The sequence below is a fragment of the Ursus americanus genome, chromosome 30, assembly GCF_024610735.1.
Source record: "Ursus americanus isolate L20-20 chromosome 30, mUrsAme1.1.p, whole genome shotgun sequence".
Classification (NCBI taxonomy): domain Eukaryota; kingdom Metazoa; phylum Chordata; class Mammalia; order Carnivora; family Ursidae; genus Ursus; species Ursus americanus.
Genome location: NC_142156.1, coordinates 18,559,958 through 18,576,821, shown reverse-complemented (window position 1 = coordinate 18,576,821; position 16,864 = coordinate 18,559,958). Strand labels below are relative to the sequence as shown.

The 16,864-nt window shown below is 43.5% G+C and overlaps 1 protein-coding gene across 3 annotated transcripts; it reads left to right on the top strand.

Annotated features, from left to right (window-relative positions):
• Positions 1 to 315: 315 nt before the first annotated feature.
• Positions 316 to 16,635, top strand: DIABLO (diablo IAP-binding mitochondrial protein). Of its 3 annotated transcripts, none has more exons than XM_087857398.1 (6): positions 316 to 464; positions 1,296 to 1,422; positions 5,672 to 5,803; positions 6,500 to 6,610; positions 6,761 to 6,857; positions 14,984 to 16,030. In XM_087857398.1, the coding sequence occupies exons 1-6, from the start codon at positions 415 to 417 to the stop codon at positions 15,190 to 15,192; spliced, it is 726 nt and encodes a 241-aa protein (XP_087713524.1). In that variant the 5' UTR covers positions 316 to 414; the 3' UTR covers positions 15,193 to 16,030. The 3 variants fall into 3 exon arrangements, with proteins under 3 accessions (XP_087713524.1, XP_087713526.1, XP_045633686.1); XM_087857400.1 differs by lacking the exon at positions 14,984 to 16,030 and adding an exon at positions 10,225 to 12,589; XM_045777730.2 differs by lacking the exon at positions 14,984 to 16,030 and adding an exon at positions 16,061 to 16,635 and having other exon boundaries at positions 336 to 464.
• Positions 16,636 to 16,864: the final 229 nt, after the last annotated feature.

The following is a 16,864-nucleotide window of genomic DNA, read 5'->3' as shown; positions in this document are numbered from 1 at the left end:
CGCTAGCCCCACGGCGCGCTGCCCCGCCCCCGCGCCGGACGCGGTCCGCTCGCTGACGGAAGAACTCCGCGCCTCGCGCCCGGGCTAGGGCTGCCTCTCGACGCACTACCACGCCCGGGTTGGAGTCCAAGCTCCTCTCACTACGGTCGACTCCGCTCCGCCCGCTCCTCGCCCTCAGGCCCAGGGCCCGCCCCCTCCCGCGCGGAAGCCCCGGCGGTTGGGCGTTCGCCGCAGCCGTTATTACCGTTACCCTAAGCCCCGCCCCCTCCCTCCTTCCCGTCCAATCCCGGCTGCTTCCCCGGGCTGGGGTGTGGTCATGGGGCCAGGCCCACTCTAGAAGAGGACGCGCCTCGTCCTCCGCTCAGGAAGCGGCGTCACTTCCGGTGTGTGCGTCTAGCGTCCGGCCGCCGCAGGATGGCGGCTCTGAGGAGCTGGCTGTCGCGGAGCGTAGCCGCCGTCTTCAGGTACCGCTGCGGTCGGGTAGGAGGGCAGCACCGCAAGGGGGGAGGCGCCGCAGGTAGCGCCGTGGCCGGGATGGCAGCACCGGCGTAGCTGGCGCTCGTTTCGCTCCTCGTCCGAGCGGGCCGCGGCGTCCCGCCCCTCTCAGGTCCTAGGACGTCCCGACCCAGCCTCCCGCCTCCCGGGGCCAAACCCGGAGTTTATTTCTCACTGACGGCTTTTCCGTTATTCCACTGGCTAAACGCCAGTCCCCCTAAGCTCGGGCTGGCTTCCCGGGGCGCCTCGGTCTGTCCGCGAGTTCCCGTTGGCTCATCGTTGTCACTGGAGGGAGATGGGGGAGCGGCCCGGTCGAGCGGCGGGTTAGGAGAGGAAGTTTTCCCTGCGGGCAGGAGGGGAGCTGGTCAGTCCCCGCGCCGCCCAGCTGGCTACGGATTCCAGGTGTGGCCTAGCGGGGATTAACGGGGACACCTGGAAACCTCGGCCCGGGGCTAAATGCCGCCTGCAGCAGCGTTTATTTTGGCCCGAGGTTGTTAAAAAGCTTTGAGACTGCCTTTTAAACTTCCACACGTGTTACCGGTTTAATTCCGAAACCACTGGGCCCGCATCCCCGCGCGGCTGAGGTTCCCGGGAGTTGGGTAGCAGTTGCCCCTTCCAGCGAGTCCGGGGCTTTCCAATCCGACACGCTCCCCACCGAGCCCTGTCATCTGGAAGGCCGACCCAGCATCTTCGTGTAGGCTCCTGCTTGGCCGAGTGTGAGTTTCTAACCCCTGCAAACAAATTGAAGAGACTTAGAGATTGGTAGGTACCGCCTTCCTAAATTTGACTTATGTTTTTAGGTACAGGCAGTGTGTTCCTGTCGTGGCTAACTTTAAGAAGCGCTGCTTCTCAGAATTGATAAGACCATGGCAGAAAACTGTGGCAGTTGGATTTGGTGTGACCTTGTGTGCAGTTCCTATTGCACAGGTAAAAATACCGTAGTGTCACTGGGTGTTTCTTAGTGTACTGTGCCCTCCTGAAGTCTCAGCTGGGCAGTGAACCCTCAGACAAGCTCTTAGTGTTACTCAGTGGTTCCACACCCACGCGATGGTTTACTTTCTCCTATACCAGCATCATCTTTTCATAGCTGAGCAAATATATTCATATTCCCATTTTTAATTGTCCCGTTTGGTAGGAACAGTATGTCAAGGTGTCGAATTGTACAAAGAGGGAAGAGAGGAATAAGATCAGGATATTACAGTCTATCAGCAAAATAGTCTTTCATTCAACCAAAAATTATTGAGCAACTTTAATGTGCTCTATGCTGTAAGAACAAAACAGAGTTCCTGCTCTCATAAAACTTGCATTCTGGTGGGGGCGCCTGGGTGGCTCAGTCAGTTGAGTCTTGACTCTTTTTTAATTTATTTTATTTTTAAAGGTTTTATTTATTTTAGAGAGAGAGTGCAGGTGGGGGGGAGGTAGTGAGGGTGAGGGAAAGGGACAAGCAGACTGCACTAAGCACAGGGCCCTACCCCAGGCTCAATCCCACAACTGGGAGATCATGACCTGAGCTGAAAGCAAGAGTCAGCAGCTCAACCTACTGAGCCCCCCAGGCGCCCCAAGAGTCTGACTCTTGATTTACCCTCAGGTCATGATCTCAGGGTTGTGAGATTGGGCCGCATGGGCTCGGCCCTGGGCATGGAGCCTGCTTAAGATTCTCCCTCTACCCCTCCCCCATCTCTCGCGCGCGCGCGCGCTCTCTCTCTCTCGCTCTCAAAAAAAAAAAAAAAAACCCACATTCTAGGGAAAAGAAGGGGGAGAAAATAAATATAAATGCCGCCTGATGAGTGCTATGCAGGAGACAAATAGGGTAAGAGTATAGGGAGTACTGGGAGGGAGTTGTTTTATTTTCGATAGGAGAATGTGGTCTAGGAGGGCTACTCTGACAAGGTGATGTTTAAGTTGTGATCAGAATGATCTGAAAGAATGAGCCATGGTAATATCTTGGAGAAGAGTTTGCCAGGCAGAAGGAACTCTTGAGTGCAAATACCTAGAAGCAGGTGTGTGTCTACCTGATATGTTTGATGAACAGCAAAAATGTTAATGTGGCTGGAGTGGAATGAGAAAGAGAACATAATAGACAAGTCCAGAAAATTAGCTGAAGATCAAACTGTTCGTCCTTTTGAGCCATTTAAGGCTTTGAATTTTATTCTGAAAAGGAAGCCACAGAGGATTTTACCACAAGGCTGTTATGACCTCACATAAGTTTTTAAAGGTTGCTGTGTTCTAAAGGTTGCTTTAGGAAGACCAAAGGGAGATTGTTGCTCTAGTCCAGGCTTGGAGTAGGTGGGCAACAGTGTCGGTGGGGAGAAGCGGACCAAATGTGGTCAGCACAAGTTGCTGATGGATTGAATGTGAAGTATATTCCAGGATTTTTAAAAAAGCCTAAGCAACTGAAAGAATGGAGTTACCATTTATTGGCGTGGAGGGGAGCAAGTTTTGGGAGGACGAAATCAAGAGTTCAGTTTTGGAAATGAGAGTATAAAATGTCTAGTAGACATCTAGGTGGAGTTGTCAAGTAGGTGATATGAAAGTGGTACCTTATTAAAAAGATCACTGGTTATATGCTTCTGAGAAAGAGCTAAATAGGAAATTAGCAAACCCCATTTTGGCAAAATATTTAATACATGTGTGTTTATCATAACAAGAAGATAATTCCAGGGGCAGCTGGGTGGCTCAGTTGGTTAAGCATCTGCCTTTGTCTCAGGGTCATGATCTCAGGGTCCTGGGATCAAGCCCCGCATTGGGCTCCCCGCTCAGTGGGAAGCCTGCTTCTTGACCTCTCCCTCTGCTCCTTTCTCCCCACTCGTGTTCTCTCTCTCTCAAATTAAAAAAAAAAAAAAAATCCATTCCATTTATCAAAGTTTTTTCAGCCTCTTCTGAGGCTTTCTCATGAGCCTGCATCTTTTTGTTCCTCACACCAAACCTCATCTCTGCTTGTTCATGAATTGTTAATCCTAAAACCCTTACTTGAACACCAGGCCATTTTCTGCCACAATTAGGATAGCCTTTCTTCTTTCCTTCAAAAGAATTCTTTGGATTTGTTCTTTCTCAGTTCATACACTTTTCTTAAGCCCCGGTTACCTCAGTTCTGGGCCACATGACAGGAGCCTCGGGTCTTTATCCTGTAGGAATGGCAGTTCCGCTTCTGTTCTTCCAAACCTGCAGCAGCTCTCCACTGTGTGTTGCAGAACTAAAACCAGCCAGCTCTCCCTGTACTCCAGTCTCCTTGCTCTCTCACCTCTCTTGTGCCATCTGTTGTCACCAGGCTAGATCCCTGAACATCCCCTGCATGTAACAGATGTATTCTTTTCCTCATTATTTCTTCTTCCCCAGGCTGCCTGACAGTTCTCATCCTAGCTCTCTTCAGGCCCAAGTCCCACCTCTTTTTAAAGCCTTTCAGAGTTTCTGGCCAACAGTGATCTCTCTCTTTCTGACCACTTGTGTTGTATTTTAATATTTGATGATTACACTCTCCTGAGTCAGCAGAGCATAACGGAAAGGGTGCAGACATTGACGAAGATGTGGTTTAAGGTCTAGATATGTGATTTTTTGGGAGAGTTTATGTAACTCTTCCGTGTTTCCATCTCCTCATCTGTAAAGAAGTGATAGTACCTGGACTGTTGTGAGGAACAAGTGGAAATGCACTATAAAATGCATTATGGGTGGCTCAGTTGGTTAAGTATCTGACTCTTGGTTTTGGCTCAGGTTGTGATCTCAGGGTTGTGGGATCAAGCCCTGCATTGAGATTAAAAAAATAAAATGCATTATGAAGACATGTTAGAATATATAAAAATTAGCTTCCAGTGAGCAGAAATAATAATCTTTCCAGTCTTTCTGTACCTTCAGTGCAAGGTATGTAATGAAAACTTATTTGATTGAATGAAAGATAAATATAGTAAGTAAAATTCTGGATTTGTTCGCGTGTCAAAGATTTCTTGACTGCTGCTTTCAACAAGCAGTGATTCTATTGGTTTATGCTCTAAATAGCAAAAACAAGACAGCATATGACTAGAGGAATTGATTTCTTTGTTCTGATAAAATAAATGTTCTGCGGAAGGAAAAGGCAGAGTCAGGGATGACCTAAAAGTTAAGCCTTCTTGTAAAACCTTTCCTTATTCAGCATAAAGTGTAGAGTATCTTTCCAAAAGTTCATGTTATTCCACTTTGCTTTTTACAAAAAACATTTAATGCAGTAGCGGCTTTTCTTTCTTTGTAAACTTGAAAATCCTCTCCATACTTCTTTTGGTTATTGAAATCAGGTACTAATACAGTCAGGTACAAAAGCAAAGAGACTTAAAGCAAACTTTCAGAAAGCAGGGAATACTTGAATTTATTTAAGGTGGCCACATTTCCTAACTCTTGAGATAGTTATATTGGCGTTTTTTGTTTTTTTTTTTTAACATAATAGCTGAGGTCAGAGTGAAGAGTCCCCAACCCATACCCAAGAACGTACTGTTCATTCTGCTCAGAATTGCTCTCCCCCATCCACCCATTTACTTTCTTAGACTCAGTATATCCTTCATCAACTCTGTGAAGCCTTTTTAAACTATTTTCATTCAACGTAAGTGATTGTTTCTTTTGCACCCCTCTACCTGAAGCTTGTACAGACTTGCAGCTTGTACTGGCCTGGGAGGCCAATTAGTTTAGTGTTTTCCTTCGGCTCAAGTCATGATCGCAGGGTCCAGGGATCAAGTCCCACGTCAGGCTCCTTGCTCAGCAGGAGGTCTGCCTCTCCCTAGTGTTCTTTCTTGCTCTCAAATAAAATCTTAAAAAAAAAAAAATACAGACTTCTGCCACAGCTCCCATGGTACTTGATTGTATTAATTTTTCAAGTTCTGTTAGCCCCAGCTGAAATCTTTGAGGACAGAGAATATATCTACATATCCCAAGTATCTAGCACTGTGGTAATGAATGAATCATACTTCATCAGATTTGTTGGTTATAATTACTAGACTTTTATTTCATATAAAGAAATGCTTGGCTTTTTGGAACACAGCATAAAAGCAGATAGAAAGCATACTCTGGAATCATTTCCATATATTGTCTTTAATAGACAAAGCTTAAAAAGAAAACAAGCAGTGTGAGAAGTGTTTTTCATTGTTTCTTCAGCTGTGAAATTGTTCTTGGCTTGAGCTTTAGGTAGAAGTTGAGTGAAAATGTTTGTGTTTTTCAGAAATTGGAGCCTCATTCTCTTAGTAACGACGCATTGATGAGGAGGGCTGTGTCTTTGGTAACAGATAGCACCTCCACCTTTCTCTCTCAGACCACATATGCATTGATTGAAGCAATCACTGAATATACTAAGGTAAGTGTTGTTAAGTCTTGATCATCTAAACCAGGGGTTAGCAGACTATGGCTTATAAACCGAATCTAGCAAGAGGCCTATTTTGTAGTTTCACTGGAGCATCGGCAGGCTCATTTGTCTGGATGTTGTCTAAGACTGCTTTTGTGAGTTGAATAGTTGTAACAGAGACTATAGGGCCCATAAAGGCTAAAATATTTACTCCCTGGCCCTTTACAAAAGTGTTTAGACTTTTTCCAGGAACACTTTTTAAAAGAAAAATCTTTAAATATAGCAGCCCAGTATATAAGACAAGAGAACAAAGCTGATTGGGTTCAGTTATCGGTAAAGGGGTCTAGAGTCTACCCCTTGCAGCACCAGGGGCTTCTCTGTGGGGATAGCTTGAAAACCCCTTATCGGAGCTAGTGGAGAGGTGTCTGGGTAATCCACGTCACTTACAGGTTTATTGTAATTTTTCAGCAGCTTTTTCCTTCCGCCTTCTGAGTTTTCCCTCTACCTTGTGTTCTCTAGCTCTGAATTGCTAACAAGCTTTTAGAAACACAGAATTTGATAAGTGGAAATACTTGCGTCCTGGAATAACGCCTCTGCCTCCTACAGTAGTGCAATTTCAGGGATGTGGAAGGACTATCTCCTTGAGGTGTAACTCTCACAAATCCTAATATGCCTCACTTATTTTACTCATTTATTCTATATTTGTAGGCCGTTTATACCTTAATTTCTTTATACCGACAATATACAAGTTTACTTGGGAAAATGAACTCACAGGAGGAAGATGAAGTGTGGCAGGTGATCATAGGAGCCAGAGTTGAGGTGAGCAAAGCTGGTAGACCTTTCTGTGTCAGTGCCCCTACCTCGTTCTGCTGTCTCACAGTAACTGTTCTCTAAATCTCTTTTGAATAGGCCCATTTTACTGTGCTTATTAACCTTCCTGTTGTCTCAAGTGCTGTGTTTAATTTATAGATGACTTCAAAACAACAAGAATACTTGAAGCTGGAAACCACTTGGCTGACGGCACTTGGTCTTTCGGAGATGGCGGCAGAAGCTGCGTACCAGACTGGTAGGTTCAGATTGTTGCTCCCTCGGTGCCGGTTGAATTTTCATCTGGCTGTAAAATGAGGGGCTGAGATTAGTCTGAGGCCCATGTGGCTCTAACCTTGTGAGAAAATGTCCCCATTTCCACTGGCTAGGGAGTCCTTATCTAGAAAACACAGCTATTGTGGATTAGAATAACTGCATCCAAATAAATAGTTTTTAAGCATTTTATTTTTATAACTGCAGTATTTATGGACAACTAGTCACGCAGTGGCACAGTTGGAGGAGACAAGAGACCACCAATCTGTGTGAACTTTACTGTGTAGATGGAGAAACTGAGAGCTGGAATCATAATCAGTGAAAATCCAGGACAAATAGCTACCATTTATTGAGTACTGGTCTATTTCATGCTCTGCAGTATATTATAGGCATTTTTCATTTAAGGAATGGAAGATTAGCATCCCCGTGTTACACATGAAGAAAATGGGGACCGAAGGGTTTGAGATGCTGGGTACCAGAAGGAAGCTTCCTTCAGTTCAGCGCAATGCTGAAGCATCTGCACCTTTGTATCCCAATAGACAAAATGCAGTTTTTCATTCACCAGGATGTCTTGTGAACCTCACAATCTACCCAGTGAGCTTGAGCTGAAGGTTTTTAAATATATTTTGAAGAAAACTCTGGTTTATTCTTACCTGAATTGGTCTCAAACTGGGTAGCTCACAGAAATTTTTGTTTTCTGATTTTAAGATAACAGACTAGGGACTCTAGGACCAAATCTTAAAAAAGATACAATATATGTGTATTTTTTAAAGTAAAAACAAAAAAGTTAACTAAGGTAACTAAAGGAATCTGGGATCCTAGAAGCACAACTGGAATGAAGAGTGAAACAGTAGAAATGTGAGTAGTGTTGTAGCAATGCCACACCAGCAGTGGGAGCAGGGTTTCTTGGTACAGTGAGCAGGGAGGTTTGCTGAGGCATTCCAGTGTGAACAGTCCCAGGCAGCCTTAGATTGAGCTGGAGAAAAGGGAAAGTAAAGTGTAAGCATTATCTGGGGAAAAAAAGACCTTTTTTTTACATTTTTTAATAATTTTATTTATTAATTTTACATTATAAAATGTACAAAGAAAAATACATAAAAAATTATAAGAAAGGAGATTTACCTACAAAGGAAGTATAATCAGATATGGCTTCTGATCAACAACCCTAGATGCAGGGTAACAAATCAATAACCTAGAATTTTATATCCAGCCAAATACCATTATTTCAGACATAAAAATAGTTTACCAACCACATATGCTTTCTGGAAAAAAAAAAAAAAGTACTTTGAGAGGAAAGAGATTAGATTAGAAAGGAACAACTGAGATATAAGAATGAGCAAAATTCAGTAAAACTTAGCAAAAGTTCTGAGTCTTAAATTTTTAAATCAGTTTGGGGAAGAAGTGAAAGCATGCCAAGAGTTGTTTTGAGGAGATAGACATCAGTTTAACATGAGACCTTGCTAAACAAAGGAAACTTGATAAATTCAGTTAAGACAGGGAGATTTTAAAGGAACAAGTTCCAACGTAAGTGCTCATAATACCTATGAATATGTTCAAAAAAATAGTCCCAGCTGGGATGCCTGCGTGGCTCAGTTGGTTAAGCATCTGCCTTCGGCTCAGGTCATGATCCCAGGGTCCTGCAATCCTCAGCCCGGAATCTGTTTTTTCCTCTCCCTCTGCTGCTCCCCCTGCTTGTGCTGTCAAGGAGAAAAAAAAAAAAAAAAAAAAAAAAAAAAACTAAAACAGTTTACAGAGACACCTAAAACAAAATGGTATAGGAAGGTTGACAGTTATAGAAAGCTAAACCAAACCATTATTAACAAAAAGAAAGCTACTCCAAAAAGGTGGCAATGTCAGAATAAGGATTCAAGACTCAAAAAGCATTAAAACAATTCAGAAGATATCAGTCATTAAGCAGTATGCCTGATAAAGGATTCAAAGTAATGGTCATAAAGATACTGGACTTGAGAAAAAAGTGGATGAACTGAGAACGTCAACGAAGAGAAAATACAAAAAGAACCAGCCAGAGGGGCCCCTGTGTGGCACAGTTGGTTAAGTGTCCGACTCTTGGTTTCAGCTCAGGTGGTAAGCTCAGGGTTGTGAGATCGAGCCCCACATTGGGCTCCACACTTAGCAGAGTCTGCTTGAAAGTCTCTCTCCTTCGCCCCTCCTGCTTTCTTTTGCTCTCAAAAAAACAAAAACCACCAGTCAGAGGTGAAGAATTCAACTGAAAAAAAAAACACTACAAAGAATCAACAGAGAATTAGAGGATGCAGAAGAATAGGTTGGCGACCTGGAAGACAGGCTGAACAGCAAAAATGAAAACCGCTTAAGGGTACTCGGTGACATCAGGCATAATAACATTTGTATTATAGGGATCTCAGAAGAAGAAGAAGAAAGAGAGAAGGGGCAGAAAATTTCCCTAATCTGGGAAAGGAAACAGACATCCAGGTCCAGAAAGCACAGATAGCTCTTAACAAGATGAACCGAAGGAGATCCACACCGAGACACAATTAAAATGGCAAAAAGTAATGCTAGACAATTTTAAAAACAGCAAGACAGTTACATGCAAGGGATACCCCATAAGGGGTATTTGATAGCTGGTTTTTCATCACAAATTTTGCAGGCCAGAAGGAAGTGGCATAATATGGTCAAAGCGCTAAGAGGAAAAAACCTACAACCAAGAATACCCAGCAAAGTTCTATCGTTCAAAATATAAGGAGAGGTAGTTTTCCGAACAAAAGTTAAAGGAGTTCATCACCACTAAACCAGCCGTACAGGAAATGTTAAAATTCTTTAAGTGGAAAGGAAAGGCCATACTAGAAGGAAACTACGAAAGGGAAAAATTGCACAAGTAAAAGCAAACAGATAGTAAAAATATTAGGTTATTCACTTAGAAAGCCAGTATGGTGGGGGCGCCTGGGTGGCTCAGTCGTTAAGCGTCTGCCTTTGGCTCAGGGCGTGATCCTGGTGTTTCGGGATCGAGCCCCACATCAGGCTCCTCCACTATGAGCCTGCTTCTTCCTCTCCCACTCCCCCTGCTTGTGTTCCCTCTCTCGCTGGCTGTCTCTATCTCTGTCAAATAAATTAAAATCTTAAAAAAAGAAAGAAAGCCAGTTTGGTGGGTAAACCACAGAAGTAGCAAAAATCTATTATATCTACCAAAATTAGTAAAGGGATACACAAAAAGATGTAAAATATGACATGATATACATAAAACCTGGGGAGTAAAAATGTAGTGCTTGTAGAATGTGTTCAAACTTGAGCAGTGAACAACTTAATATTGACTCCTGTGCACGTTAAGATGTTCTGTGTGAATCCAATGGTAACCACAAATCAAAAATCTATAATAGATACACCAAAAAAATCCACATTAAAGAAAGCCATCAAACTCGCAAGGGAAAGAACAAAAGAAGAAAGGAACAGAGAAGAACTGCAGGAACAGCCAGAAAACAATTAACAAAATGGCAGTAAGTACATACTCATCAGTAATCCCTTTGAATGTAAATGGACTAAGTGCTCCAATCAAAAGACATAGGGTGACTAAATGGATTAAAAACAACAAGACCCATCTATAAGCTGCCTGCAAGAGACCTCAGACTTAAGGACACATGTGGACTGAAAGTGAAGGGACAGAAAAAACCTATACTATGCAACTGGAAGCAAGCCCTCCCCCCCCCCCAAAAAAGTGTTACTTCTATCAGACAAATAGTCTAAAAGACTGTAGTGGGGCACCTGGGTAACTGTTGAACATCGAGCATCGGGCTGACTTGATTTCGGCTAAGGTCATGATCACAGGGTCATGAGATCCAGCCCCATATCGGCTCCACACTTCACCCGAGTCTGCTTAAGATTCTCACTGCCTCGCCCTCTGCCTCTCCACCCCCCACACATGCGCTCCAAAATAAATCTTTAAAAAAAAATTCTCTTCTTGGGGCACCTGGGTGGCTTAGTTGTTAAGCGTCTGCCTTCAGCTCAGGGTGTGATCCTGGCGTTCTGGGATCGAGCCCCACATCAGGCTCCTCTGCTGGAAGCCTGCTTCTTCCTCTCCCACTCCCCCTGCTTGTGTTCCCACTCTAGATGGCTGTCTCTATCTCTTGTCAAATGAATAAATCTTTAAAAAAAAAAATTCTCCTTTCCCCCTTCCCTTCCATGTGTGCGTTCTCTCCCTAAGCAAAAAAAAAAAAAAAAGGAGACAAAGGACATTACATAATAAAAGAATCCAACTTAAACATAACAATTGTAAATATGCCCCCAACATAGGAGCGCCTGTATACAGCAAATATGGGAGACACAAAGGGAGAAATTGACAGTAGTACAGTGGTAGTAAGGGACTTCACCCCACTTACATCAAAGGGTAGATGATCCAGACGGAAAACAAGTGGCTTTGAACAACACATCAGACCAGAAAGACCTAACATTCACACACAGCATTCCATCCCAAAACAGAATACATACGCGTTTCAAGTGCAGAGGGAACATTCTTTAGGATCATACGTTAAGCCATAAAAAAGTCTCAAGTTTAAAATTGAAGTCCTATCAAGTATCTTTTCCTACCACAATGAACTGAGACTAGAAATCAGTTTCAAGGAAAAAAAAACTTGGAAAAATACCAAACATATGGAGGCTAAACAACATGCTAGTAAACAAGTGGATCAAGCAAGAAATCAAAGAGGATAAAGTCAAAAAAATACACGGAGAAAAATGAAAACACGATGGTCTGAAATCTTTGGGACACAGCAAAAGCAGTTCTAAATTTACAGTAATACAGGCCTACCTCAAGAAACAAGAAAAACTCCAAAAAACAAAACAAAAAAACCCCACCTAACTTTATACCTAAAGGAGCTAGAAGCAGCAGAAACAAAGCCCAAAGCTACTAGAAGGAACAAAATAATAAATAGGAAAATGTTAAAGATAGAAAAGATCAGTGAAGCCCGGGGCACCTGGCTGGCTCGCTCGGTGGAGTGTGCAACTTTTTTTTTTTAAAGATTTTATTTATTTGACAGAGACAGCCAGTGAGAGAGGGAACACAAGCAGGGGGAGTGGGAGAGGAAGAAGCAGGCTCCCAGCGGAGGAGCCTGATGAGGGACTCGATCCCAGATCGCCGGGATCACGCCCTGAGCTGAAGGCAGATGCTTAACCACTGTGCCACCCAGGCGCCCCGGAGCGTGCAACTCTTGATCTTGGTGTTTGGGGTTCGAACCCCATATGGGGTGTAGAGATTACTCAAAAAACCCATTAAAAAAAAGGGGGCGCCTGGGTGGCGCAGTCGTTAAGCGTCTGCCTTCAGCTCAGGGCATGATCCCGGCGTTGTGGGATCGAGCCCCACATCAGTCTCCTCCGCTATGAGCCTGCTTCTTCCTCTCACTCCCACTGCTGTGTTCCCTCTCTCGCTGGCTGTCAAATAAATAAATAAAATCTTAAAAAAAAAAAGAAAAAAATGAAGCCAAGAGTTGGTTCTTTCAAAAGATAGACAAGATTGATAACCCTCAGCCAGACTAATCCAAAACAAACAAAAACCCTCAAAATCAGAAATGGAAGAGAAATAATCTCTTTGTATCTCTGTGGTGTTATGAATAATTATATGCTAACAAATTGGACAATCTAGAAGAATAAATTCCTAGAAACAGAAAATCTTCCAAATGTGAATTAGGAAGAAATAGAAAATTTGAACAGAAAAATTATTAGTAATGAGATGGAATTAAAAAAAAAAAACAACTCCCAACAAACAAAAGTCCAGGGCCAGATGACTTCACCAAACTGAATTCCACCAAACATTTAAAAAAGAGATACCTGTTCTTCTCAAACTATTCCGAAAAATAGAAGACAAAAGAAAATTTCCAAATTCATCCTACAAGGCTAGCATTACCCTGACACCAAAACCAAAGACACTACAAAAAAGAAGAAAACCAGGGGTGCACAGGTGGTACAGTCTGTTAAGCTTCCTACGCTTGGTTTCAGTTCAGGTCCTGATGTCAGGGTCATGAGACCAAGCTCCCCCCCCCCCCAAATCGGGCTCTGCACTCAGCAGGGAGTCTGCTTGGGATTTTCTCTCCCTTTCCCTCTACCCCTCCCTCTCTCCCTCCCCCGCCTGCACACATGCACGCTCACTCACTCTAAAGTAAATATTTAAAAAGAAAACCAGAAGCCAGTATCTCTGGTGAACATAGATAGAAAAATCCTTAGTAAGATATTAGCAAACTGGGGCACCTGGGTGGCTCAGTTGGTTAAGCATCTGCCTTCGGCTCAGGTCATGATTTCTTGGTCCTGGGATCAAGCCTCGAGTTGGGCTCCCTGCTCAGTGGGGAGTCTGCTTCTCCCTCTCCTGCTGCTGCCTCTTTTGTTTTTGCTTAAGGCAAGCGCCCTCTGTCAAATAAAATCTTTAAAATATTAGCAAACTGAATTCGGGACTACATTAAAAAGATCATTCATCAAGATCAAGTGAGATTTATTCCAGGGATGAAAGGAGGGTTCAATATTCGCAAATCAGTGGATACCTCACATTAATAAGAGGAAGGATAAAAATCATAGGATCAACTCAATAGATGGGGAAAAAAAGCATTTGACAAAATACAATATCCATTCATGTTAAAAATTCTCAACAAAGTGTGTTTAGAGGGAACATCCCCCAACATAGGAAAGCCCACGTATGAAAAACCCACAGCTAACATCATAATGGTTTACATAAAAGAAAAACAAAAATTAACAAGGGACACCTGGGTGGCTTGGTTGAGTGTCTGACTCTTGATTTCGGCTCCAGTCATGCTCTTGGGGTTGTGGGATCGAGCCCGGTGTTGGGCTCCTTGCTGGGTGCAGAGTCTGCTTGGTATTCTCTGTCTCCTTTTCCCTCTGCCCCTCCCCCTGCTTGCGTGTGTACACACACACACACACACACACTGTCCCTCTCTCGCTCCCTCTAAATAAAACCTTTAAGAAATCTTAACCCATTTACAGTTGCACCCAAAATAATAAAATACCTGGGAACAAATTTATCCAAGGAGGTGAAAGACACATACTGTGAAAACGTAAGACATTGATGAAAGAAATTGAAGACAACGGGGTGTAAAGACATACGGCGCTCTCGTGCGTTGGAAGAATATTGTTAAAATATCCATACTCTCCCAAACAAGCTACAGAATAAATGCAATCCCTATCAAAATACCAATAGTATTTTTCACAGAACTAGGACAAATAATCCTCTAAAATGTGTATGGAACCATAAAAGACTTTGAATAACCAAAGTAATCTTGAGAAAGTAGACCAAAGATGAAGGTATCACAATCCCGGATTTCAAGAGATACTACAAATCTGTAGTAATTAAAACGATGTGGTACTGGCCCAACAAGAATGACAAATGGAATAGGATAGAGACACAAGGGTGTTTATTAGTAGGAATGTAAATTGGTGCAGCCACTGTGGAAAACAGTGTGGAGAAGGAGGTTCCTCAAAAAATTGAAAATAGAAATACTGTATGATCCAGTAATTCCACTACTGGGTATTTACCCAAAGAAAGCAAAAACACAAATTCAAAAAAGATTTATGCACCCCTGTGTTTGCTGCGGCATTGTTTACAATAGCCAAGATATGGAAGCAGCCCAGTGTCCATTGGTAGGTGAGTGGATAAAGAAGTTTTGAATGATGTATGTGTGTGAAATAAAAGGTGTAAGAAGATTTAAAGAAATAGGGGCACCTGGGTGGCTCAGCCGGTTAAGTGTCCGACTCGATTTCTGCTCAGGTCAGGATCTCAGGGTTGTGAGGTGGAGCCCCACGTGGGGCTCTGTGCTCAGTGGGGAGTCTGCTTGGGATTCTCTCTTCCTCTCCCTCTGCCCCTTCCCTCCACTTATGTGCTCGCTCGCAAGTCTGACTTTTTAGAGGGCAAAAGTAACATCAGAAAGGGCTGTTATAGATACAGAGGGCTTTTCATTATATAAATATTACAGTCCTTATGGACATCCCAGACTGGCCCAAGAAGTAAAGAATCAAATAAAACCAATAACCATAAAAGTTGAAATTGTATCCAAAGATTGTGTGCCCCCAAAATGGACACTAAGCACAGGCTGTTTCGTGGAGAGTTTTTTCAAATCTTCAAGAAACATAATTCGTGTGTTACAGAAAGCAAACCAGTGCACAGAACACGATGGCCAGCCTCCCAGCTCTTGTCATTGTGTAAAGTCAGCATGGGCCTGACCGCAAACTGCACTAGGCCAGCCCTGGAACAAAACTATGGTCAGCGTCACTTATATGGATGTAAGTCAAATACAGCCATTCACCCTCAGAATACAAGATGTCTCAATACTGAAAAGAAAAAACTATCAACATAATTCACTACTTGAGATTATCCACAGTAAGGGAGGAAGGCTGGCTATGTAATGTCAGTATGTGCCCCAAAGTGGTCAGTAAAATGTAGTACCCATTTATAACATAAATCCAAGTACAGTTATGAATAGAATTTTCCTAACGTGATAAAGGTTAAATAATTCTACTTAGTAATGAAATATGAGCGGCATTCCCATCAAGGTCAGAAATAAGAGGGGTGCTTGCGATTCCCCACTACTAACACTGTGCTGAAGATTCTTATTAATACAGTAGGTTGGAAAGAACTACCCAGATCTCCTATAGGTGAATTTATAAATATGCATATCTATATCATGACATACTAGCAGGTAAACAGAATGATAAAGCCTAAAAAGATTTTTAAAGAAAAAAAATTGCAAAAGATGTTCAATACTATAAATTTACATAATGACACAAAAGGTAACAATATGTCCTCCTGCATTCCATATGTACAAAAGATGAGAAAGCTGCCCTTAAAACTTCCAGCAGAGGTTATCTCTGAAGATTGGGTAGGGTGATGGAGATCTTTGACAATTCCCTTGAGCTACTGATTTGTCAAAAAGAAAGGTGTTAACTTGTGTAAATTCATAAGGTGTCTATACTAAGAGCTGTGTAGCTATAAAGATGATTGTGGGAATTATACTAATAACTATTAATAATGATAGCTGCTGATAGCTGAGAAAATGCAGACCTCAGTGTGGAGGTAGAAAGTTCTCTGCTGTGCAGAAAGGGCAGGGAAAGTCTCTAAGAGGGAGGGGCTCAGATGCTAGCCACGGAGCTCTAGGCTTTCCTGCTGTCCCCTGGTGCGTTCTGCCCTGTGTGACCATTCACCCTAATTGTGCCATCTTTTGGCAGGAGCAGATCAGGCCTCGATAACTGCCAGGAATCATATTCAGTTGGTGAAGTCGCAGGTGCAGGAAGTGCGCCAGCTTTCCCAGAAAGCGGAAACCAAGTTGGCAGAAGCACAGACAGAGGAACTCCGTCAGAAAACACAGGAGGAAGGGGACGAGAGGGCCGAGCCAGAGCAGGAGGCCTACCTGCGTGAGGATTGAGTGCCGAGCCACTTCCCACGTCTGCCGGCTCAGCCTGGGGAAAGCAGGGGTGGCTGCCACCCGGCTCAGGGGCGGCACAGCCTTCTCTGCACGGAGAGGAGGCAGCAGGTCCGCCCTGGCCCATCAGGCCTTAGTGAGCTGTGATTGCCGGGCCCCCTACCCCACCCCCCCCCCCACCCCATGGACCTGGTTCTTAGCCCTAGGGCACTGCACCCTGTTTAACATTTGATCCCGCCCATCTTTTTACCTCCCACCCAGGACATCTCGACAGCCTGGCCAGAGAGGGGTCCTTTTTTGTCCTGCCCACAAGTTCAGTAGCTGTTTAACTTCCTTTTCCAATCCTACATTTTCAAATATGATTTAGTCTTTGCTCCCCCATAGGAATGTGTGGTTTTGGGGGGAAAGGGGAGCCAGTTTATAAGATTCCTTTTCAAGTGTTTCTGATGCCTTCTGTGATCTGGCCCCGTCGCCTGTAAGGACAGCTGAAGCCCAGGAGCCGAAAGTCCATTATTCTTAAGGAACTGAATGCAGACTGTGTACCTGGTGCTCAACAGGACATGCTCCAACACACACTTCTTGTTTCCTTCTTTCCTTCGAGTTTCTCTAT

Excerpts from the sequence above, each read along its gene's own strand:
- DIABLO (XM_087857398.1), top strand. The coding sequence starts at position 415 with ATGGCGGCTCTGAGGAGCTGGCTGTCGCGGAGCGTAGCCGCCGTCTTC. Across the intron at positions 5,804-6,499 it reads CAATCACTGAATATACTAAG|GCCGTTTATACCTTAATTTC; the intron begins GTAAGTGTTGTT and ends CTATATTTGTAG. Across the intron at positions 6,858-14,983 it reads AGAAGCTGCGTACCAGACTG|AAAGCAAACCAGTGCACAGA; the intron begins GTAGGTTCAGAT and ends CGTGTGTTACAG.